Source organism: Aethalodelphis obliquidens, unplaced genomic scaffold (assembly GCF_003676395.1).
Source record: "Aethalodelphis obliquidens isolate GAN/ISIS:26980383/991018 unplaced genomic scaffold, ASM367639v1 scaffold8, whole genome shotgun sequence".
Taxonomy (NCBI): domain Eukaryota; kingdom Metazoa; phylum Chordata; class Mammalia; order Artiodactyla; family Delphinidae; genus Aethalodelphis; species Aethalodelphis obliquidens.
The window spans coordinates 5241741-5265711 of NW_020837952.1; the positions used below are offsets into that span (position 1 = coordinate 5241741).

General features: G+C 54.7%; 2 protein-coding genes and 2 long non-coding RNA genes across 6 annotated transcripts; 2 read left to right on the forward strand and 2 right to left on the reverse strand.

Annotated features, from left to right (window-relative positions):
• Window positions 1–3917: 3917 nt before the first annotated feature.
• On the reverse strand, window positions 3918–6032 carry LOC113620535 (uncharacterized). Its single transcript, XR_003432810.1, has 3 exons — window positions 5886–6032; window positions 5356–5505; window positions 3918–4639 (listed from the first exon to the last, which is right to left on the reverse strand). It is a non-coding gene; the product is annotated as an uncharacterized LOC113620535 (long non-coding RNA).
• Window positions 5957–9233, forward strand: HOXC11 (homeobox C11). The gene is made up of 2 exons (XM_027106495.1): window positions 5957–6755; window positions 7987–9233. Exons 1-2 carry the CDS (start codon window positions 6071–6073, stop codon window positions 8217–8219), a joined length of 918 nt encoding a protein of 305 aa, XP_026962296.1. The 5' UTR covers window positions 5957–6070; the 3' UTR covers window positions 8220–9233.
• Window positions 9234–14315: 5082 nt separating this feature from the next.
• On the reverse strand, window positions 14316–17545 carry LOC113620542 (uncharacterized). Of its 2 annotated transcripts, none has more exons than XR_003432819.1 (3): window positions 16829–17545; window positions 16232–16751; window positions 14316–15350 (listed from the first exon to the last, which is right to left on the reverse strand). It is a non-coding gene; the product is annotated as an uncharacterized LOC113620542 (long non-coding RNA). The 2 variants fall into 2 exon arrangements; XR_003432818.1 differs by having other exon boundaries at window positions 14316–14905; window positions 15230–16751.
• Window positions 17546–17985: 440 nt separating this feature from the next.
• Window positions 17986–23124, forward strand: HOXC10 (homeobox C10). 2 transcript variants are annotated; one of them, XM_027106498.1, is made up of 3 exons: window positions 17995–18843; window positions 19593–19669; window positions 21997–22107. In XM_027106498.1, the coding sequence occupies exons 1-3, from the start codon at window positions 18093–18095 to the stop codon at window positions 22003–22005; spliced, it is 837 nt and encodes a 278-aa protein (XP_026962299.1). In that variant the 5' UTR covers window positions 17995–18092; the 3' UTR covers window positions 22006–22107. The 2 variants fall into 2 exon arrangements, with proteins under 2 accessions (XP_026962298.1, XP_026962299.1); XM_027106497.1 differs by lacking the exon at window positions 19593–19669 and having other exon boundaries at window positions 17986–18843; window positions 21997–23124.
• Window positions 23125–23971: the final 847 nt, after the last annotated feature.

Here is a 23971-nt window from a genome sequence, read left to right on the forward strand (position 1 = left end):
AGAGAGAGAGAGAGAGAGAGAGAGAGAGAGAGAGAGAGAGAAATGGGAATTCTAATGGCAAGGGAAGGGAGGGGTGCACTGATGGGGGGCTTCTGGTTAAATCTGATGCCCCACAAACCCCTGCTGGTTGTCACCTACACCCTTCTCAACTGGAAAACCGGACGGAGTCTGGGATCAGTCCCGTCCCACTTGACCTACCTGGTTGAGGGTGCCTAAGAACTATCTGGGACCTGAAGTGGGGTCTGGGGCCCAGGTGGGAGCTGCCAGGAGCGGTGGGGGCAGGCAGGGAGCTCCCAGGCCTGTATGCCTGGAGCCCTGCCACCCTGTGTTCTGATCATGAGAAACAAAGGGGGAGGATTTGATTATCTCTGCTGGTGTTAAAGGAGCCTGGCTTTCAAAAACAGCCTCTGACCCTGAGATCTAAGGTGATAAGTGTCTCTCCCACTGACGTTTAATCTGGGCAAACGTCCTACTGCCTGGGCTCAAGGGGCGGAGGAGGGGGTGGCCAGGGTGAGGACAGTTGCTGCCGGGAAGCGCCAGGGAGGGAGTGGCAGGCCCTCTCTGTCATTATCTGGAGTTGTTTGGAGAGTATCTTTAAAGGTCAGAGTGGACTGGGGAAGCCCTTTCTGATGTCCCCCTCAGCCCAGAGAAGGGGAGCCCCAAGAAGGGAGGGAGTTCACTACGAGCTGCGACATTTCCCCCTAGTGTGGGAAAGGCAAAGATAGCCAGACCTCATCCTGCAAAAATGTATTTTGTGTCTGTGACAGAAAATTGGTAGTCACTTGGGAGAGGCAGGGACTTGCAGTGAGCGAAGCAAGGCAAGACGTTGTGGTGAAGGCAGAGGCTGAGGTGTGATTTAGGCTGAGGTGGTGCAGAAATCTGAGGGAGAGACTGGAAAGGTATCACCCTAACCCATTTTCTCAGAGAAGCCAAACACACACACACAATGGGCCCACTACTGAAAAACACCAGATGATCTGCTTCCAAGGGACATAACAGGCCAAGCGGATACAGGTTAATAAAACCCGCAAAAGCCCAGACAGAAACACTTAAAATGCCCGAGAAACAAGCATACCGTGACAAATTCTGACCCAACACACAAGTACATGCACCAGAACATTCCCAGGCAGACAGACCTTCCCCATTTCGAGCCCTCACCCTTGGACACTCAGGTATACCTGCCCAGCTCCAAGGGCACACGCACACTTGAGTCCCCTCCTAAACCTACCCACAGAAACCCCTGGGGGCAAGGGGGCAAGCACTCAGCTGCACGCACACCCCACAGAGCAAGGCCCGTGTCTCCTGAGCCTCAATAATGCACGATCCATACCCGGAGATAAAAGTCTAGACAATAGACGGTTGTTTATGACAACGAGGCTCTCCAAGTTTGGGGCCAGGCGATAAATCTCTGGCGAATCTTCTTGTAACTCAACTTCTGGCTGTAGCGACCGGAGGACCACGGAGACCTCAGAGAGGAGAGCAGCAAAATGGGAGAGACTTTTGAATCGTGAGCAGAAGGCAACTTCCCCGCTGGGGCAAGGGAGTGCAGGCGGCCACATTCTGCCCCACGTGGCAGGTCCACACTGTGGAAGCTTTCGTATCAGGCTTCAGAACACAGGCAAGTCAGGTTTCCTGGCTCCCGAAACCGGGGAGAAATGGCAGGGCCTGGAGGCTGGGACTGACCCACAAACAGTTCTTGCTGCAGGCAAAGGGTCTTTTTTGTGGGTGACTGGAATCTTCTTGCTATGTGTCACCTGAATTTTTTCACCCCATGCCTGCGCCTTCTCTCTCTCTCCTTTTCCTTTTCGGGTTGATGGGCTGTTCCCTTTTGCATTTTCAACCCAGGCATCTGATCACAAGTAACGAGCCACTGAAGTTGATCTCATAAAAATGCCGCCAGCTCACTTTGATCTGCGAGGACTGGGTCCGAGCCTAAGTAGGCGCTGAAGCCGGGGAATGGCGGCTCCGGCCAACCCGGCCTGCACTGGGCCAAGAGTTCGGAGATCTGGGTGGCTCAGCACTGCAGTTCTGCCCAGAAAAGGCATTTTGTGTGTGTGTGTGCTGTTGCAGCTGAGTTTGGAGACCAAGGTCCAATGGTAGGGGCTCCATTTCCAGACTGCTTTTAAGACATTTCCTTGATTTTAGAGCATTTGGTGAGGGGCCAGTGAAACTGGCTCGTAAAATGGGACTTTTATTGGGAGAAATGGGGTCGCGTTGCTAGCCTCCCAGGACAATCCCTCCTCCGAAGAGGAAAGGGGGTGGGGCTGTGGGGGCAGAGGGGCTGCCCTTCTCCCTCCTCCTTTCCTGTCCAGGGGCCGGAGGAACCTTGGAGCAGCGTCCTCTTAGGTGACCTGACTTGGGGCCTTGGGCTTGGGGCAATGGCCAGGGCTGAGGAGAGATGGGAGTCTGAGAACTGGCAGTCCCTTTCCCTTCTAGTTCCCTGGCTGGGGGTGGGAGGTGTCACGGGGTGCAGGATAAACCGCTGGCCTGAAAATCCCCAAGCACATTAAAGGGATTATTAAACTCAGTGGCATTGCAAGGGAGAGAGATTTGTGCAAAAGGATGCAATCCTCGCTGGCCCAGCCTCGGATCCACTGAGGGTGTCCATGCGCTGATTGCCTATCTCTTTATTGACCCCACACAAACGGAACTTACAGACTGGAGAGCTCTAAGGGCCCCCTTTCTCCAAACTGGGGTTTCCTCCCAGTTCTTGGTCTGTGGGGTGGGCCCCTTTCCCTACCACAGTCTGCTCTCTCCAGAGCAGCAGCAGGAGGTGGACAAGCTCTGAGGGGGCCCAGTACTGTGTGTGGGGTGCTGGGCTAGGACCTGGAGATACTGCCCCCTTCTGAAGCCACCTCTGGTGTCTGTGTGTGAAAGGGAAGAGTCTGTCGTGGCCCTGGCCAGAGTACCGAGGCGGCTGCCCAGACCGCAGCTGCCTGCTAGCTGCCTGAATGAGGCCACCCAGAGTCAGTGGGGCGGGCAGGATGGCCCTGCTAAGGAGGATTTCAGGTGAAAGCTGGGACTCCAGTAGGTGGAGAGGCCACAGGCACCCATGAGATGAGGGGGGAAAGCAGCCTCCTCTCCGCAGCGTGGGGCTTGCCAGGGCTTCTGGGAATCAACTTGGGGACCGATTTTGGGTCTCACGTCGGGGGAGGCACAGATGCTCAGGGATGCCGGCTGGGGCAGGCAGCTCAGCCTATGCTTCAGGGTGGCCTGGACCTAGGACTGGGCAGGGAGGCCACTCGCCCACACCGTGGGCACTTTTGCCAATCAATGTCTCCCCGACTTCAGCAGCCAAGGCCTTCTCTCCTTGACCCCAGCAGCAACCTCCAGTTGTTGGGATTTTTTTAAGTTGTTAAAAAATTAAAAGTCAGACCAAAACTAGAAAAAAATTTTTTTTGAACTTTGTGCCTTAATTTTAGGGGGAAAAATATTAATGTTCACAAGCCTCTATTGGGAGACCCTAGAATTTCCTGAACATCCGCTCCTTTGACATTCTTTCTTGCCTTTCTTTTTTTGTTTCAAGGAAACAGAGCCGCCAGCAGCTCCTTGTAGCAGCCTGGCTCACTTTTATGGTGGCCCTGGAATAAACTTTGGTGGTCAAATTCAAGTGCTCAGGCCCACAGCTGTCTCCTCACAGGAAGCAAACCCCCTCCCCACTGTCGGCCCTGGCGGTGCAGAATGTGCCTTGGGGGCTTGGGCCCCACAAGGCCCAGGAGGCCAGGATTGAGGGGGAACCAGGGCCCTGGCGGGAAGTGGGGAAAGCCAGAGTGGAGATTCTGAATGCTTGTCCACACCTCTGCAAGGGGTACCTCTCAGCTCCCTCTTACCAGTTCCCATCACTGTTTGGGGAGCATTTTGCCTCCAATAAACTCGAGTTTAATGAGGAGAGCACAAACCCCATAAAAGCCATAGTCCATAGTTCCCCATCATTATAATTAAAAATGCCGGCCCCAGTACACCCTATAAAAAGAGGTAGGGGAAAGAGGAAAAGCAACAGATTTTTTTTTTTCTTGCAGCCTTCTCGTTAGCAAAGTCCTAATCTAGTTCCTTTTTGCCCTTAGTTAAGATCTGGCCCTTAGTTAAGATCCGGCCAGGACTAAAGGAGAGCTCGGGAAGCAGTGCCCAGCAATGAATGGGTAGAGGGATGCCAGGGACCTATCCGTGGGTATGCCAGAGCCTCCCTGAGAATGGGACCCATGGCCAAGGCTGTTCCAACCCAGGGGTTGCTCTAAGGCAAATTTGAGGAGACAGGAGGGTTGGGAAAGAATGATTGGGGGAGGGGTTGTATTTGGGCTCAAGGTACCATTTTTTGTGTCTTCCCCATCTACTATCGGGGCCTCAGTACCTTGTCAAGTTCAACAAGGAAAATCAAATACAAATAATATTTTTACAGTGGAAACCAATTTTAAACAAGGGTTAGGAGTTAAAAGAGGGTTTGGGCCATTTCTGGCTTTTCCTAAGGGTGCGGTGGACTGCGTCCCCGGGGGCTTCAGTTCCTCCTGCTGATCTGAACAGAACAGATGATGCCCTAGTGGCTCCTCCTTGGATGCCAGGTTGCTTTCTGCTTGTGGGCAGTTGCTCTGGTACCCAGTCTAGAACCTTTCAATAAACTGATTTTCAGCTGCTCAGACGCGTCCTGTGGGAAGAAAGGCAAGGGAGTTCAGAACCGCTGAGTCCACCTCTGGGGTCACAGCCACCCAGGAGGCTGGCAGGGAAGGGCAGGACTGAGAAACAGGAAAGTGGCACCCACCAGGGCCTGGCTGCAGCCCCCCGGGGAGCAGGGAGAGGGGCTGGGGTTTTCCACTAGAGAGTGACCCCTGGCCCTGCCCAGCCCACCCAGGGTCCTCAGTTCCCTTCCACTGCCCTGCTGGTCTATTCCAGAGACCTGTACCTGGCCCCACCATCCACCTCACAGCCCCCAAATCGTCCAACGATAGGAGCCCCAACCCCAGTCCCTCCACCATATCCTTCCTAGAGCCGACACTGGGCTTCTTTTCAGTGAAGAAGCTGAGACTGAACCACCAACCCAAAGGGCCCCTGACAGAGAAGACACAGGACTCTCATTCCAACCTCTTTCTTGCGGGTTTGAGACTTAAAAAATCCACAGTGGATGTAGCTTTCTGTGCATTGATTGACAATAAAGTCAGGCATGAAATATTCACCCAGGGCCACTCTCTCATACTAAATATTTAACACAACATTAGAGAAGGTTTTTCCCAGACTTCGCCAGGCACCGGCTGGGCGGCTGGCTCACTGCTTACCACTGTTTATGACTAATCTAAGTCCCTAGCCGCCAGCAGCACAGCAAGCCAGACAAAGTTGGGACACTGGCTTGCTGCTGGGCCGCCTCACCTTTGGGAAACTTCAGATACACTTCCAGGGAGTCTCTCCAAAGGGGAAAGGGAGCCTTGATAGCCAGCCCTGGCCAGGAAAAGAATCGACTTCTTCAAACTCTTGTAAACACGCGCTGTGACCCTCTTCAGGTTGGTGGGGTAAGAGTCCCTGAGAGTTGGGGGAAAAGATTCACATCTCTGGCAGAATCAGGCAGTGGGGAAAGAGGTCCTCATCCCTAGCCCTGTCTTGGGCTGATCATGGGGAGGAGGCAAGACCCCCCCCCATACGTGAGAACCCTCCTCCTTCTCCCAATCCTGGGGGGGGGGAAGAGCAGCAGCTAGAAAAAAATACAATTACCCCCTCCTAGCCCCCGCCCCCGCCCATCCCACCGCCCACCCCACCCCAACCCTCTCTCTCTCCTCCTTTGCTCGCTCTGTGGAATGGAGAGGAGGGGAGTGTCAAGAGAAAAACGAATACAAATCTGCAATTGATTTTCATAATGTTTCTGCGGTGTTTGCAAACCAATCGCCTGAACGTCCCCATCTTACCTAAGAGAGAACCCCTCCTACGACTGCGAAGTGCTCCGAACTGATATATGACAATATCTACTTTGGATCACGTGCTCGGGGAGAGAGACTAAGACGGATAACGCGTCATCTCGCCTTCCCAAATTTTCCCCCCTCGCTAGATCAGGTCCAAAACCTCCATCTGGAGCCGGCAGGAGAAGAGAACGATGTTTAACTCGGTCAACCTGGGCAACTTCTGCTCGCCGTCGCGCAAGGAGAGGGGCGCTGATTTCGGCGAGCGAGGGAGCTGCGCCTCCAACCTCTATCTGCCCAGTTGCACTTACTACGTGCCCGAGTTCTCCACGGTCTCCTCCTTCCTGCCCCAGGCCCCCTCTCGTCAGATCTCCTATCCCTACCCGGCCCAAGTGCCCCCGGTCCGGGAGGTCTCCTACGGCCTGGAGCCCTCCGGCAAGTGGCACCACCGGAACAGCTATTCCTCCTGCTATGCGGCGGCCGACGAGCTCATGCACCGGGAGTGCCTGCCTCCTTCCACCGTCACCGAGATCCTCATGAAAAACGAAGGCTCCTACGGCGGCCACCACCACCCCAGCGCCCCGCACGCCGCCCCCGCCGGCTTCTACTCCTCAGTCAACAAGAACAGCGTCCTGCCCCAAGCCTTCGACCGTTTCTTCGACAACGCCTACTGCGGTGGTGGCGACGCGCCCGCCGAGCCCCCCTGCCCGGGCAAGGGTGAGGCCAAGGGGGAGCCCGAGGCGCCCCCGGCCTCGGGACTGGCGTCCCGGGCTGAGGCGGGGCCCGAGGCGGCCGAGGCCGAGGAGGAAAACACGAATCCCAGCTCGTCCGGTTCAGCCCACTCGGCGGCCAAGGAGCCGGCCAAGGGAGCCGCCCCCAGTAGGTAGCAGCGGCCGTGAAACAGGCGGGCAGGAGGGAGGGAGCCAGAGAGGGAGGGCGAGAGTAGGGGGGAGGAGAGGGGAGCGGGGACGGCCTCGTGTTTTGGGTCAGTCCGATTTTATGTGGAGTTTTATAAGCATTCAAAGGATTTTATTATAACCTACAAAGCCCTCTCTCCCAACGACTCGACTTTTTACGATGGAGAAGGGGTGGGGACGGAGGGAAAAGGGCTCTTTGGAAAAGCTGGGTGAACCCCCTCCCCGTTATCTCCCTCGGTCTGTGAAATTTTTGAAAGCGCCACCATCGCGGGCTATATTAACTTTGATCGTGAACTTAGAGGAGCATTTAAGGAAGGATGGGGAGCCCGGCTGCCGGGGGGCGGGAGGGAGGGGAGGGGTGGAGGGGGAGAAAGGGGAGGGCAAGGGAAAGACAGGGAGAAACTCAGAGAGGGGGAGTGGTGGGGGAGAGAGGCAATGGAGCAGAACCTGAGGCCGGGGAGGCCGGCGAGGGCCGCTCTGCTTCTTTCAAAAACTATTTTCCAAATGTTCAAACTGTGTTCGCGTGTCCCTGAGCAGAACCCGGAGCAAGCCGGGGGTCAGCGGCGACAGGGGGTGGGGACGAGGCAGCTCAGGGCTCCACTCTGCTCCAGGCCTGGGGCTCAGCGTTTCTCTGCGGCCCGCGGCCTCTGCGCCGGCCTAGCCTGGCCGCGGGGAAGGCGCGGCCCGCCGGGCGTCCCGGGGCGCCAGGGCCCCCGGAAGCAGCTCTCGGGTGTCTTTGGTGCCTGCTCGCTCGCTTCCTCCCTGCCTCCCCACGACTCTCGCCTGGTCTCACTTCTTTGCGTCTGTTCTCCGCGGTTCCCCCAGATTTCTGGGGGGGCGGGGCGGCGGGTTTTCAGAGTCACTAGGAGGGCAGCTCAGGAAGGGGCAGAGGAGCCCGGCTGAGCAGAAGTCGTGTGTGGGGGGGCGCGTTGTCTGCGGGGACGCACTTGGCCCCGGCTGGCTTCCTTCTCCCCCAGACTCCGCCAGCCCCGGCCCTCGTCCGAGGGGGGGGGGGCGCGGGTCCCACGGTGGCCCGGGATGGGGGACAAGCTCGCTCTGCCAGGGGATCGTGGCTCGGCCCAGCGCTGCGCCCGCGGGAGGGCTGCCGGGCGGTGGAGCTGGGGTCGCCGGGGTCTCACGTGTCTCTCTTCCCCTCTCCTCGCACTTGCCCCCTCCCCTCCCCTCCCCTCCAGACGCCCCCCGCACCCGCAAGAAGCGCTGCCCTTATTCGAAATTCCAGATCCGGGAACTGGAGCGAGAGTTTTTCTTCAACGTGTATATCAACAAAGAAAAGCGGCTGCAGCTGTCGCGGATGCTGAACCTGACGGACCGACAAGTGAAAATTTGGTTTCAGAACAGAAGGATGAAAGAAAAAAAACTAAGCAGAGACCGGCTGCAGTATTTCTCGGGAAATCCTCTGCTGTAACCGCGGACCGGGCCCTTTGGGGGGAGGGGGGAAAGGGGGAGATTATTTTATTTTATTTTTATTTTTTATTTTCTAACTCGCCTTCTTTCCGCGGGTGGAAAACTGGACTGTGGCCAGGGCTGGCCCCCACTGCCGTTGCCCGCACTTCTTTCCGGAACCTCCTTCACCTTGGTCTGACTCAGTGTGGGACAGGGACCGGGCCTGGAAAGGGGGGTGAAGGAGAGTGTCTGATCCACGGCGAGTGGACACCGTTGGCGCCGAGGCCAAGAATCTTTATTTAAAAGAAAACACACCTCGCGACAATGTCTTGCTGCTCGGATTGGGTGGGGGGAGGGGCGTGAGTAGTGGGCGCCAGAGCCTTACAGTCCTCGAACTGCAAGCCTTCCCTTGCCCATGTGAGAAGATCTGCTCGGACACTGTGTCTGCGAGGGGAGACTTCCCGGGCTCCCCGTCCCTACCCCACCACTCCCCACTGCTGGGGAGCAGCTAAATGTGATCCCGCCTTGCTGTGAAATTTCTGTTCCTTTGACCTGGTGTTAGGTGTGCAAAGTCGTGTCCTACCTCTGTCTGTGCCCAGGCCCTGCCCAAGCCTAGTTGTTCTCCCCCTTGAACGTGTAGAGCCCTCCTTTGAAATTTCTTAACTGGTGCGTTGAGGTTTCCTAACCTTTTTCCAAGCTGTGCCCCACTCCGCGAATTTATAGCTATAGTCTATGCATTTGTTACCTTCTTTTTTTTAAAAAAAAAAAAGATTGGGGTGGAAGAGGCAGTAGGGAGACGGGATTGGACGCCTCCCCCATGCTGAGGCCTGAATTTTTGTAAATAAATTTCACAAGTATTTCTTTCTACCCGGAGGGGATATGGGGAGGACTCGCCTGGAATGAGATTTGAATCACCCATCTCCTTGTGCGTGAGTGCGTGTGTACGTGTGCAATCCCCACCCGGCTCCTATCCCAGAGGGATTGCTGTGAATTTTTTTTTTTTTGGTGGCAAATAAAGATATTTCATTCTGTTCAATATTATGATTTTATTTGACCCTTTTATTAGCCCCTCTCCTCTTAAAACCCTCAATGCTCCCAAGGCGGAGGAGGTGGAAGCAGGCGGGCAGAGCCCAGCAGAGGAGGACAGGCGTGTGAAGGTGAGGTAGGCCGGGGCTGGCGGGCCTGCACCCCTCTCTCCACGGGCAGGGGCAAGAGTGCGGCGGTAGCTTCCTCCCGCTCTCAAGTTGAGGACTTTCCACTGCGACTCTTAAAGCTCTCATTTCTCACGTGCAGCTCGAGCTGCGTCCAAACGCCCAGCAACGCTTTCCGTTTAAGCACACGTTTGTTGTGGAGTTAATTGTAACCATCATCGAATTTAAATTTACAGGAATTTTCTTGGCTCCACCGCCCTCCCACCAGATGTCTCCGTCTGTGGCAGTTAAATGTGTAGGGTTGAGGGTAGGGCTTTCGTTTTTTCTTTTCTTCTTTTTCCCTCTATGAGAAGACTGTATTGGAATTTTTATATACAGTTTTGAAGGAGGGAAGGGAGAGGGGGAGAAACCAGCCCCCTCCCTTTCCGCACCGCGCCAGCCCCTGAGGGTGGGAGGGTAGGGCTGGGCCCCTTCCCCTCAAGCACAAATGGCTGGGCTCCTCCAGACACAACAAGACCCTAGGCTGGGGCCACCCTGATGTTTGTACATTGGTCTCCCAGCGTGGAAAGCCCCAGAGATCTGTTTTGTAAGAGGTTGGCTTGGGGTGGGGCGCTGGGGAAGGAGGTGACCCGTGAGGATGGTCACCACACCCATATATATATTTGCTGCATGTTTCTTCCGGATAAAGATAACTATAGTCCTTTCAGCGCATTCGTTGAGGGCACTCTGGTGATCTCTGTTCCAAATTCGTTATTTGGGGGCAGAGGTTTAGGACCAATTCTCTCATCGTTCCCTTTTCTTTGGAACGGTTCTTCTGTAATTCGAAGAAAATGTTTTCGTCAATATAATTCTGTTGAGTGAAAGAAAAAAGCACCACGACTATGGACTACTGCATCTAGGTTCCGTCGTTTTTGATGACGGGGTATCTGAATCTCTCATTTGTAAATGTAGGTCTTGAGACAAAATTTGCAAACTGGGGTGTATATACAACCCCACAATTGCCTCATGTGCCCACACACAAATATCTGTCGGATGCCTATGGGTGCACACGAAAAGGAATATTATGTACACTCTTTTGCTTATAGTATGCAGTAAAACTGACCACATGCACATCTAGGGCTTGTGTCCTCTGAGGTGTGTAACCACTGTCAGTGTGTAGTGAGTGGCAGAAGGAATGCAGCTGAGGATCGTCTCTGTGTGTGTGTGTGTGCATGCACGTTTGCATGCGCGTGCACTTGTGCTTGAGAGATATCTCTAGGTATGATGTTTATCCACGAGTCATAACAAGGGCTATGGGCCTGCCAGCCGTGCTTCCAATAAAATAGGATGGAGATAACTATATAGAACCTGCTTATAAAGCAAAATACTGATCTCTAAATGGCTCTTGATTTTGGAGAAGAATATTGAAAATCCAAAGCTACCACTTTCCCTGCAATGTGCAGCCCAGAAAAGATCCCCAGCTCTAGAAGGGATTTCTGAAGGAAGGCGGGGTGTCATGGTGAAAGAAAAACAAAAGCTTTCTATGATCCCAGCCCAGGAAGCTGCCAGTCTTCGGTGACCTTCTAAAAATTAGAAAAAAGAGGTTTCTGTCCCCCCAACAAACCCACCTTCGGGCCCCCGGGATGTCCGACCCCCCTTGGCAGTCAGGGGCACTCCGGGCTCAACCTCTTTGGGTAATCCCCTCCAGCCGTGGCGCTGCCCGGGAACAAAAGAGCCTCGTCTAGACGCCGCCATAAAGTGCCCCCACCCCACCCCGCGCCTCTAAACCCAGTTTCATTTCGCCCTTAACGACCCAATCTGGCCTGTGTTAGAAAACGCTTCCGCCCTAACTAGTAAACAAATCCGCAGTGGACAGTCTTGGCTCCCCCAACACACCCCATACCCCCACTCCATTACCCCCTTGCCCGCAACCTCCTTCCCCGCCTCTTCTCCTCCAGCCTTTCTCAGCTCCCAGTCCCCCAATCCCACCCCCCACCAGTAAATAAACCCGAGGCCGAGTTCAAAGTTTCCCGGAGCTAAGGAGGAATGTTGGTTGTAAAAATCCAAGTTTATAGCGCACGTGGGAGTTTACAAGGGTATTAAGTGGTGTGGGCTGAGAGAGCACTCTGGGCTCCTCCCCCTCCCACTATGGGCTTTGGGGGTGCAGGGGGAACCTAGGGGACTTGAAAGGAGAAATGGGTTTGATGTTTCTTTGTCACGCAGACCCCCAGGTTGCTGGGGGATGGTGATGCGAGGGCGCCTTGGAAGACGGTTCACAGATCCCAGCGAAGTGCCTCTGAGAGAAAGCCCGCAGGTTCTAGGTGTCCCAGATGGGGAAGAAGGGGAGCTCCGCTTTAGGCAAGGAAGAAAGTTACAGACTAGGTGTCTGAAAGGTGAATGGAGTTGGGGATACCTGGAGCCGTTTCTCAATCGGAGGAGGAGAAACTACCTGGGGAATAATTTCTCGAGTGGATTGAAGGCAGAGAGGGTTTTTCTCACCAGGACAAAGAACTTTGAACTTCAAGGGAGTCAAGGGCGCCACCCCTTCCCTCTCCCCGCCCCTCTCCGGAATCTGTAGGGCAATTCGTTTCTGGGCCAATATTCCCTCAAGGGGCCAGCCCCTGGGGTTTCCTGTTGCCCCAGGGCTGGATAATGCTGTTTGTTGAACCCTCCCAGCTCAGAGCCCGCCAGAACTGTGTGCACGCGACTGCACTCTTTATTATTCATATAAACCTTTGGAAAAGGCAACGCCCGGGAAGTTTTTATAACTTTGTTTGGCATAAAAGTTTTACAAGATTCCTCCTCTCTTTTTCAAAAACTTAAAGTTTTGGTCTTGCCATGGAACCAAGTCTCAGGGTCTCTGGGAGGTTGGGGAGAGAGAGGTTCTGAGGTCCTGGTGGGAGGGGGGATGTCTGGAGCTGTATCTCTGACTAAGGCAAAACAAGGCTTAAAGGTTGGGATTAATCCTTCCTGAGGTCCACCTCGGATCCAGCTTTGGGGGCTGCTAGAAAAGTCCCAGCCACTCTGCCGTTGAGACACACACTTACAGAACCGCAAAGTTTGGACAATGTCAATTAGACCTTCCCCATCACAACCTCTTGTTCTCCTGTAGGCATCTCTCTCTCTCCCTCTCTCTCCCTCTCTCTCTCTCTCTCTCTCTCACACACACACACACACACATACAGCCCTGCACACACCCTCAACCCACTGCACAAAGTGGAGACCCATAACCTTGACTTAGACCGTTAAGTTGGGAAGAGTCTCTGCACACACAGCCCTGCAACCCTGCCTCCTGCAAAGTCCACAAAGGGTTTGATGAAAGACAGAATTCAAGACGACAAGAAATGCCTGCCCAGAGGTTGCAGTGATTGTAGGACCGAGAGAGAAGGAAGGCCAGTGGGCTGCAATCCAGGAGCTCGAAGAACAAAGGTGCCTGTATAGGGACGTGGCCTTGGACTGCTAAGCCTGCGAGTGACCCCGTGGATCTGCCCCTCGCCTGGGACGGACAGAACCCCACTCCTTCATTTCCCCTAGCTCCAGCCTTGGGGTATCAAGTGGGCTCAAACAGGGACTATTTTAATGTTCATCTCTGGAAGTCAGGACAAAGATGGAGCAACTTCTCCAAAGACAGACCTGGTGGATGAGGCTTCTTCGGGGTGATGGACTTGAGGATACCTAAGCCCTGGACCTGGGCACTTCAGGGAGCCAGCGGAGTTGGTCAGGATGTGCCCCAGCGCCTGCTTTTCCTTCCCTCTGATAGTGACTGCTGAGCCCTGGCCGCCAGCGGCTGACAGCCCTACACTTCTCCTTGTGAGGAGTGGAGTTAAGGCTGAAGGCGGGCGAAGGTCAACTCCAAGCTTGAGCAGTGGGGCTGGGAAGGGATGCTACTGAACCTCGTGCTCTCCCCCTCAGGGCGCCCAGCACAACAGAGAAAAACAAGAGCTAGGGGAGAAAGTCAAGGGGAAGGAAAGCATTTAGGAGGAAAGAAAAGAGTAAAGAATAAATTGTATAACAAAGAAAGAAAGAAGGAAGAGAGAACTAAGGAACACAAGAAAGAATCAGAAAAAGAGAAGGAAACAAATGAATTGCAGAGAAAAAGAGAAAGAAACAAATAAAGAGAAAGGAGGAAGATGGAAAAAGAAAGGGGGGAAACAAAGATGGAAAACAAAGATCTTCGAAAAGGAAGTTAGCCAGTAAAGGAGGAGTGGGATTTTCTCCGAAGTAAGCCGGCAGACCGCAGCCCTGACTCCGGCTGGAAACACGACCCACTGGGCAACTTGGGCGCAAACCATAATATGGGGAGCAAGGCTTCCCCCACCCCGTCCCGCCCGCCAAAGACATCATCCCACCCGTCCTCCTCCCAAAGCTTCTACTGGATGTGTTTACTGTCTGGTTTCAATTCAGGAGGCAAAGTTAAATAACTGGTTGGCTTCGGCAGGGCAAGAAGGCAGCTGTGCTGGCTATCAGACTTCTTCGGGATGCGGGGATCCTAGGGAGTACATTTTTGGGTAAAAGTTAATATCTGTGGCCGTGTACATGCAATCGAGCTCCAAGTCAGGTACGGGTCTAGGCGGTAACCTCCAGAGCATCTGGGTGCAGACGTGTACAACATCCAGATGTGAGAGCGACTCTGATGGCCAGGCTGCCGCCAGGGTGGCAGCGAGATCCCGGGTAGACCAGAGGCCCCTCCAAGCGTCCTCAGCCTCCCACTTTCCTCTTGTACCTGTTTGAAAATCCGTTTGGGGGGCTTCGGTGCATTCTGTCTTTTGCCTGGGATTTTTCTGCTCCCAATTCAGCCGAAGCAGAGCCCGGTGTTAGCGAAGAAAAAGAAAGCAAATCTTTCCTTCAAGTTTTGAGAAGAGAATGATTTATTTGGGCCTCCAAAACAAGAGGGGAAAACCCTGCAAGTTTAACCACTGGTGTGATTTTGTTTTCCATTTCACTTGAGATTTACACACACACACACACACACACACACACACACACACACACACACACACACACACACACACACACACACACACACACACAGTATAATTATTTTATTATTTTATCCCAAAGGGAAAGACACTCTTCCTTCTTTTCACCTCACCTTTGGAATTTCCTAGATGGCGTCCTTAGCCTTGTGGGGAAGCTCCACTAATTTTCCTTGGAGAAATCAGGGTGCCTCTGGGGTGCTTTGAGGGCTAGAGCCTGGAAAGCAGCCGAGGTTCCTTTCTGTTCACTGAGCACTAGATTTTCCTTCTTCTGTTTTCACATGGGGACCCCTAGCGCCCCAGTCCTCAGCCTGCCGTCTGGAACCCGCTGACCACCCTGAAGTCTGTGAGGAGCACCCTTCACCTCTCCCTTGGTCACAGTCCCACGGGCGGCAGGAGGCCCAGCTGCTCATCCCTGCTGCACTTCCAGGGTCTAGGTACCGGGAAGAAGGGCACGGGGACCAGAGCTCTCGGGGTAGAGGGGTTGGTCAAAAGGTAGGTGCAGCCTGAGCCGATCTGGCCTGAAGCCCCCGGATTTTCACATCCCCCAAGTTGAGGCAAGAAGAGGGAGCCCCGGGGAGTCAGGCATAGATGCAGCACTCCTGGAAAGTTGGGGAAATGGCTTAACAGGGTGATTTTAGCAACACAGACTTCTTCTGGACCCCAATCCGGTTCCCTTGGGGTGCAGGCCTGAGGGTCTCGGCCCAGTGGGGCTTAGCCGGTAGGCGCCCAGCAGTGGCGGCAGGCGGCAAGTGGGGTGGCTGTGGCAGCCTGAGTGCCTTTGAACACCAGGCCTGGACAATAGGACGGAAACAGCCTTTGCTCGTGGCCTCGGGAAAGACGGAGCCCAAGGGGGCAGGGCTGGGACCCACACCTGACTGTACTTCCCCAAATCCTCACGAATGCTCCCCTCTCTCCGTCCTCACCCTCACGTCTTCCTTCCTTTCGTCTCCACTGGTGCAGAATCCCAAGTTTGCAAAAACCCAACAAGTTATTCAAGTCGGCGTCTTCCGGTTCTTGTTTAACAGCTCCGGGTTTGCGTTTTTCCTGCGTAATTAAAGGCAAACATTTGTCCCACCGGGGGTCCCACTTAGGCTGATGAATTTGATTTCTTTTTTCATTAATGGGCCATGTTTATCATACTTCTAATTATTTCAACTTTAAACACTATTCGTTCTTGTGAGGAGATGGGAGTAGAGGCGCGAGACTCCTTCTCCCAGGGGGATTGTTTCCATTAATAATGGCAAGGATTCTGAAAGCGACTCCATCCCCACTCAGGGCTGAGGTAAGGAGTGAGTTTGGGATGGGGGTCAGGCTGGTAGGGGAGACAGGTCTCAAAGCCGAGTGACTCTGCTTCTCTACCGCTGGTTCCCCAGGTTAAGCCGTGGGGCTTGACGTTTTTGAGAGGTTATCTGGAGTTTGTCTCCTTCACTCTGCCGCCTCCCTCACCCCCTCCCAGGCTGGGCCCAGACCCTTCCACTTCGAGGCTCTTGGAAACCTTCCGCAGCCCCACCCGATCCCAGCCTGGCCTGGGCAGAGAGGCTCAGGGAATGCTGTCCCGGCCCCCAGCTACTAACACAGAGAGAAAGACCAGGAGAAGCTGAGGTGGTCGAGCGGCACCTGGGTCTGGGGGAGAGGGCCCAGCAGACCCCAATATGGGGGGCAAGGGCAGGAGACTGGGATGCCAAACTCCAGGGACAGGGACACCAGGCAGGAAAATAAAGGAGATGTGAAAGAGGGGGGAGGGAACCCCCCCAAAGCCATATAATTCTCAATTGCTTTGGTCTTTAATTTCATCGCCCCATAAATGAGGAAATATCAGTTCCCATACTAAATTTTTATCCTCGGCTGATAAATATGACGGGGAATTTTCGTTGGGTCCTCGTAAAAGCGAACAGTTTCGATCAAACTGGTGGGGAAAGACTTACGCAGATAATACAAACAGAGTGGCCATAAAGTGTCTGCGTTTCCCGCGGGGTGGGACAAATGGCTCCCTGGATTGACTGCCACCGGGGCCGTCCCAAGTCTCATCTGGGGCCTAAACGGGCTAACCTTGCCGGGGCCAACCCCTTGTGCCGAGCCCATGGCGACCTCTGTAAATGAAAACACGAAAGCATTTCAAATCTCCCCTGGCTGGCCCTGCCAGCAAGTCACACATTAAACATTCTCTTCCAGTTTTCCCGGGGTTCGGGGACCCCTGCGCCTTTTCTCTCGCCCTCTGGATGACAGATTTCGGAGGATTTCTTTCCGAAGTCGTCTTCTAGCAGCCGCGGGTTTGGGCCTCCCTAGAAGCGATCCAGCCTTCTCACTCCTCCGCGCCAGGGCGTCTTGGAGCTCTGGTCTTTTCCCGGCCAGGCTCCAGCCCTTCGTAAAGTCGAAACCCATGGCTCGGTCCAGGGGAAAATGTGGGGCGACCGGAAAGACAAGTTATACTCCAGATTCCGTTTCCTGAGGAAAGGGTGGAGAGTTAAGTTCGCTTTGTGAGAAAGGCGATGAAGAAACGTAAAGAACTATTTGAAACATACCTTGTCCCTTATTTCTCGCTTCCCTTTCTTAAAAAAATCGCTCTGTTGAAGGACACTTCTCAGGGTCGCATTTTGTCGCGTCCGTTGCCTTGGTTTCCCGGTTGATACGTGACTCCCCCAAACCGCCCGAGGCCCCGAGGGTTCCCTCTTTCTCTCTGGGAATGCTCCCTGTTTTCGTGGGGGCAAGGTCAACTGGAAAGCGAGGGCCGCCAGGGCCTGGAGCAGAGCAGCCGAACCGGCTCCAAGGCCAAAGCCTTCCTGCCCCTGAGTTGATAACCCAGGAGCCGCCCACCCAGCCAGGCCCAGGCCGCGCTCCCTGGTCGGGGAGCCGGTGCCTCTGGTTGCCGGCCTCCTCCTCCCGCGACCCCTCAGTCCCCTCGGAATCCCCCTCTCCCAAGCAGCCCTGAAGTCATCTTGACCTCCTCCCTGGCCTGCCCCAGACACTGGAGATTCCCCGTCAATCCCCACGGGGAACTTGCAACTCAACCAACTTCCGTGACGGGAGGTCCCGAGCTGAGCTCCCAGCCCCAAGGGCCGAGACCGACGAAAGAGGACGCAGGAGAGGAGAAACTTTAGTTCCGTTTGGGATTCCTTAACTTTTTCCTCTCCCTTTCTCTGCCCGCAGGATCCCTCCCCCAAACCTCACCCCACTCCCATCCCAGGGGAAGAAGTGGGGGCGGGGGCCAAGGCGAGGAAAAGAGGAGGTGAGGAGGGGAAGAAGTACCTGAATCGTGTCTTGACCTTTTAGTTTGAATGTGACTGTTTTGAGCCCCGAGTTGCCTCGCTCTCTCACTCTGTCCCGCATTTTCCCCCCTCTCCGCTCCCTTCTCCCCAAGAGTTACAGGCTGCTTCCCGGGTAAACAAACCCCATCCTCCCTAGAACCCCCTCATCCCTCCTCCACCCCGCTCCTGCCCCAGTCGCCGCGGGGGCCCTTCCTTTGTTCGCGGGGAAGGGCTCCGGCGCCCCTACCTCGAGGCGGCTGCTAGGTGGCGCTGTTACTCCACGCTGCGCGCTCCGCCTGCAGACAACTTGACCCCGCTGACGTCACGGCCGTCTGAATCATCAAGGCCATTTTCAAATCCCATTGGTCTAGCCGTCACATGGTGAGGGCCGAATGCGCGGATAATTATGGAGCTGATATTTCCCCCCCTCCCCTTCTTTTCCCTCCCGCCCCTCCAACCGCCCCCCCTCCCGGATGGGGAAAAAAAAAGATGTCAGCTCCTCCGCAGTAGTATTGCTCCTTAAAAACCCCTCTCTCTGAAAATGACATGCCCTCGCAATGTAACTCCGAACTCGTACGCGGAGCCCTTGGTTGCGCCTGGCGGAGGAGAGCGCTATAGCCGGAGCGCAGGCATGTATATGCAATCTGGGAGTGACTTCAACTGCGGGGTGATGAGGGGCTGCGGGCTCGCGCCCTCGCTCTCCAAGAGGGACGAGGGCAGCAGCCCCAACCTCGCCCTCAACACCTACCCGTCCTACCTCTCGCAGCTGGACTCCTGGGGCGACCCCAAAGCCGCCTACCGCCTGGAACAACCTGTTGGCAGGCCGCTATCCTCCTGCTCCTACCCACCTAGTGTCAAGGAGGAGAATGTCTGTTGCATGTACAGCGCAGAGAAGCGGGCGAAAAGTGGCCCCGAGGCAGCTCTCTACTCCCACCCCCTGCAGGAGTCCTGCCTCGGGGAGCACGAGGTGCCGGTGCCCAGCTACTACCGCGCCAGCCCGAGCTACTCCGCGCTGGACAAGCCGCCCCACTGTGCCGGGGCCAACGACTTCGAAAACCCTTTCGAGCAGCGGGCCAGTCTCAACCCGCGCGCCGAACATCTGGAGTCTCCCCAGCTCCGGGGTAAAGTGAGTTTCCCTGAGACCCCCAAGTCCGACAGCCAGACCCCCAGCCCCAATGAGATCAAGACGGAGCAGAACCTGGCGGGCCCAAAAGGCAGCCCCTTGGAGAGCGAAAAGGATCGGGCCAAAACCGCCGACTCCAGCCCAGACACCTCGGATAACGAAGCGAAAGGTAAGGCCGCCTGGGCCGTGGCCCGGGTGGGAGGCTCGGGCACTTGGTCTTCGTGGCCGGGGCGGGGGCAGGGAGAGGGTTGGGCCGAGGAGGCTCTGGACGGTCTTGGGAATGCGACCCCGGCTTGGGACTCGTGCCTGCTGAGCGCCAGGCTGGTGGCGCCTCATTTGGCTAGGGAAGGTAAGCGGCGAAGTGGAGGTGCCGGCGGCAGCGGCCGTGGGCGCCGAGGCCGGGGTGGTGCGCACGGCGGGCAGCCTGCAGCGTCTTGTGTTGCCCAGGGCGGGGGACCGATCCCGGGCGCGTGCTGGCTTTGGTTTGCTTGCTCTGCGTTCGTGTCCTGGGAGGCTGATGCCCCCCCCCACTCCCCCACCCCCCCACCCCCACCCCCGCTCAGGTCAGAAGCATGCAAAAAGCTTAAAATGGCGATCTTGGGCCAGGGACTAGGAAAGACTTGGGAGAAGGGGGATTTCGCTTTACTGCGTTTTCCCAGTTGAAAATTGTTTCCTGCGAGGCGCGATTTGTTGTTTGTGGGTCTGATTTGTGCGTGTGGCTTGGGCTCCTGCGGTTTTTGGCTCGGCCGGGGGCCTCTGGCAGCGGTGCTGGGGCCGGAAGAGGTGGAGGTGAAGGGCTGCCCTCCACGTCCCTCCCTCCCCCAGACGCCCAGGCTGCGTATGGCGTTGGAACAGGGCATTTGGAATGTTGTAGGTTTTTTGTCTCCGCTTTGAAATTTTGTTTCCTTTTTTTTATAGTTACGTTAAAAAAAATTTTCCCGTTGGTTTCCAAAAGCAGCTTACAAATGAGTGGTTGGGAAATTTCTGTGTGCATGGTAAGCGGTTTTCTCCTGAAAGGGAGTGAGGCTTTGGTTGGATTTTATTGTAATTTTGGTGGCGAGGGAAAGCCTAGCCAGAGTTCAAGCTCGGGGTTCAAGATTCATTTCTGCTGCAGGTACTGGGGGCCCTCAGGACCCTTCTCTGACACCTGGAGAAAATGTGGAGGAAACGGGAGCAGTGGAGGGAGGCTGAGGGGACTTACCCTGAAAAGTTGGAGCAAAAAGCATCAGAAAAGGCCCAACTGGTGGGGCGGGCAGGGGATAAACCTGCTCCCCACAGCACTGGCTACTGGAGGCTGTGTGTAGGAAGGGCTCTTTGGGTGCAGAGGCAGATGAAACAGTGAAAACTGAGCAGACTGGGGGCGGCCTGGGTCTTATGGCGGTTTGTATATGGATGCGGTCCACACGTATGCCCGGAGGCGACCTGTGTCACACTCACACACACTCACGCATGCCCTCTCATACATGCACACGCACTCTTTTGGCGGGTGAGGGCAGACCCTCATCCTCTTGGGTATCCTCTGCAAATCAAAGGTGGCCTTGGCAAATCAGCCCATGGAGACCCTAGCCAGAAGGTGGGCACGGGTGTGTTCATGAGGGGGAGGGGGAGAGAGGCACGCATACCCACGAAGCCTTACTGGTGGCACGTGTGCAGCCCAAAAGTTTAATTTTATACCATCTCCCCATACCCCGAGCTTGGTTGGGGTGCAGATTTAGGGTAGGAAAAGCTGCGTTCTAGCCCCACCAAAAGCAAAGTCAAGTTTAACAAGCCTACCTCCTAGCTCAAACTGCCCCCATTCTGGTAGGGTCCCCTTTCTCCCCTGCCATCCCCATACCATCTAAACCCTCCCACCCCAACTAATCCCTCTGACTCTGCCTGCTCCCTTTTTGCCTGCCCCCCTCATTTTGGTGCCCCCACCAGGCCAGAGGCAAGAGGGCTTTGGGCCGGACTCCCCACTTGTAATTTCTCCCCTTCCCCCAGACCCCAACAACCCCAATAAAAAATAAATGGCACAGAGTTAGATGTGGAGAGCCTTTAAACAATTTGGCAGAAGGCTGCAGGTGCAGAGGTGGGAACAGAATTAAGGACATTAAAGTGTTTAAAACTGCAGCCTCAAGTTTGCATTTTCTGATGACTCCTGGTTCCCCTAGGGCCCCCACCCCACTCCCCATCAAGCTAAGATCCAGGAACCTGGCAGTTTCATTGGCATAGAAGGGGAGATAGAGCACAGAGCCATCAGCAGAGTCCTTTTCTGGGTGTCCCTCTCGGGTCTCTGGACTCTGAGTTTTTCCCTAGAAAAGATGGCCAAGGTCTCTTCTGCTGCTTGAGGAGCAAGGCTGGTTCATTTCAGCAAGAATTTGTGCGGGGGGCGGGGGGGAGAAGCTGTAGATAAGGGAAAGGGAAATACACACCACACTTATAGCATCTCCTGATATAAATAGACAAATGGGTATATATCCCTGTGTGTGTACATATGTATAGGAGTGTGTATCTCTGCAGAAATACATATGAACATGCATGCATACGTACCTACATAGACTAGGCAGGAGATTTCCAGGAGGCTGCATTTCCTCAGGATCTCTCTCCCTTGACCTTAGGTCTCTGGCCAGGGCAGTTGACTGAGGACTCCTCAGCATGCCCCATAGCTGTTGCCCCTGACCTCCGCTGCCTGCACAAGCTCCCTGCCTCAGTTACTCCTGGGGGAAATGGCCGGGATAGGAAAAGCTGGCAATGGGAGATCCAATGGGGTAGAGTCACTCTGTGACGCTTCAGGTGGGAGCCAGGGCTGGGGATCTGGTGCAGAGACGGCTGCAATGGCCTCTGGCTGCAGAGTCTGGGGCGACATCCCTCCACTGTGTTGAAAGGGGTCAAAGCTCTCTGGAAATTGCTCTGGGCAGCGAGGTGGCCTCTGCCACCGGGTCTGAGGCCTGGAAAACACTTTTTCCTTCTGGTTGGATTTTTACAGAGCTGGAAAGGAACAGAGAGGAGGCGGGGTCTGGGGAGGCTTAGAGTGCACACCAGGGTCAGCAAGCCGAGGGAGAGCAGGAGTTCTCAGAACATGCTAGGTCAAGGTGGATTGGGTGATTAAATTTAATAGACGCGTTGGAGGCAAGTACTTTCTGTCTTTCTCCCCTGTAAGTCTAGACCCCAAAGAAATTCTAAGAGCCTTGAGGCCAGGAGGACCCCACCAGCCAGGCCTGTGGGGCGAGAACAGCTCCCCTGTGCTCCCTCAGCTGCCCCCACTGCAAGCTGGCCAAGGCTGCAGTGCTGCGAGGGTTGCCTCTTCGAGGGATACTTATGTAAATAATGTTATTTTTAACAGAGGAGATAAAGGCAGAAAACACCACAGGAAATTGGCTGACAGCAAAGAGCGGAAGGAAGAAGAGGTGTCCCTATACTAAACACCAGACGCTGGAATTGGAGAAAGAATTTCTGTTCAATATGTATTTGACACGAGAGCGCCGCCTGGAGATTAGCAAGACCATTAACCTTACAGACAGACAAGTCAAAATCTGGTTTCAAAATCGCAGAATGAAACTCAAGAAAATGAACCGAGAGAATCGAATCCGGGAACTGACCTCCAATTTTAATTTCACCTGAGCGAGGGGGCTCCCCTCCCACTCACCCTCTTCCCCCCGTTCCCTCCTTTCCCCGCCCCTCCTCCCTTTGTGCCTGGTGGTATATATTTTTTTTCCTCCCTGAGTATAAATGCAACACGCCTGCAAAAAAGGCAAAGACCTCAGACACTCCTTTCAAGGGACCTATGGTTCTTGCTGCGAAGATGTGTCCACCTAAAGCATGAGAAATGGGGTGCTGGGTTGTGGGGTGTGGTGTGCCCGCATAGACGAGGGTGGGAGTGTGGCTGGTGTGTGTGTCAACCCCTCACTCACCCACGCACTCACACATAGCATCCCGTTCTCCAGGCAAAGTTAAGGTCGAATCCACCCGATTAGAGGGGGAAAAAGAGGGGAAAAAATCAACCAGAGAAGGTCTGTAATCTCGAAGAGCACAGTCAGAATCGCTCCTTCCTTGCTGCATTTCCTCCTTAGAATAATAGACGTTTTTGGAAAGTTCGGCTAGTGTTTGTGTGTTTGTCGTAGCGTCCAGCGCCTGCACCAAACCCTCTCTGTGTCTTCACCTCCCAATCGTTCTGAGAATCTGCTTGAAGTCTCGTATTTGTACTGCCTTCTGCTTTTCTCCCATTCTCCCAGCACCCCCACATCCCCCATGCACTGCCATCTCAGAAATTCCATCCAGAGGAGCAAAAAAAATTTTTTTAATTTAAAATAGAACATAGTGAAGCAAAGACAGAGTGCCCCTCCCCCAAATATCGCCCTGTCCCTGTCTGGGGGTTGTGTTATTTAAAGATATTCTGTACGTTGTATCTTGCATGTAGCTTCCTTAATGGAGAAAAAAATCCTAATAAATTTCCAGAATCATGATCCTCAAATGGGTGGTTTTCTGTTTTTAGTGTTTTTTTTTAGCAACACCCTCCCCCCAAAGAGGCTGAGTGTGTGGATGTGTGTGTTTTGTGTTTGACTCATCTCCTAGAGCCTTTCTAGAACGTCTCTTGGCGGGTTTAATGTAAGTGAGAGACCATAACGTTGATTTAAATATTATCCAGGTGACCACAATAAGTCAAGGTCATAAAACAGTAATGTCAGGACGGTCTTGGTGCGCGCGAGAGGTGGATTTTATGATCTGCAAATATAATGTGGTACTGCAGTAAAAGATGCATTTAAAGGTGACTGGAGGAGGGAAAGAGGCAGAGAGCAAACTGCAATCTTGAGGAGCAGACGGATCTGATTGCCTGGGGTGCTGGGCCAGGCGCACCCCACCGCTGCTCGGGGGAACCCCAAGAGCCCCCCACCTATCCGAGGAAAGGAATAAACTTAACCGCCGGAGGGGGGCAAGGAGCTCAGCCACCCCCCCCCTCGACAGCAGCAGCAGAAGCACGGGCAGCGGCAAGAGGAGGAGGACGACGACGAGGCAGCGACAAGGTAAGAGAAGCGGTTTCTTGTTCTTCTCTTGGCGCTGGAGTGGGGAAGAGCGGCGTCCCCAGGTGCCCAGCGCGCAGTGGGCAGAGCAGGGTGGAAGGTGTTTCGTGCTTCCGCGCTTGCTGAGAGCCCAGGCTTGCCTTGTGGCGGCTCGCGGTGGAGGGCAGTGGCCGTGAGCTCCCCGTCCCCAGCCCCGTTGCCGTGGGGTTCGGCGGTCAAAGGGGTAAATTGGTGGTTTTGGGCTTCTTTCTTTACTCCGTCACTTAGGGTCTCCTTGAGTTCGACACATGGGTCTAGACG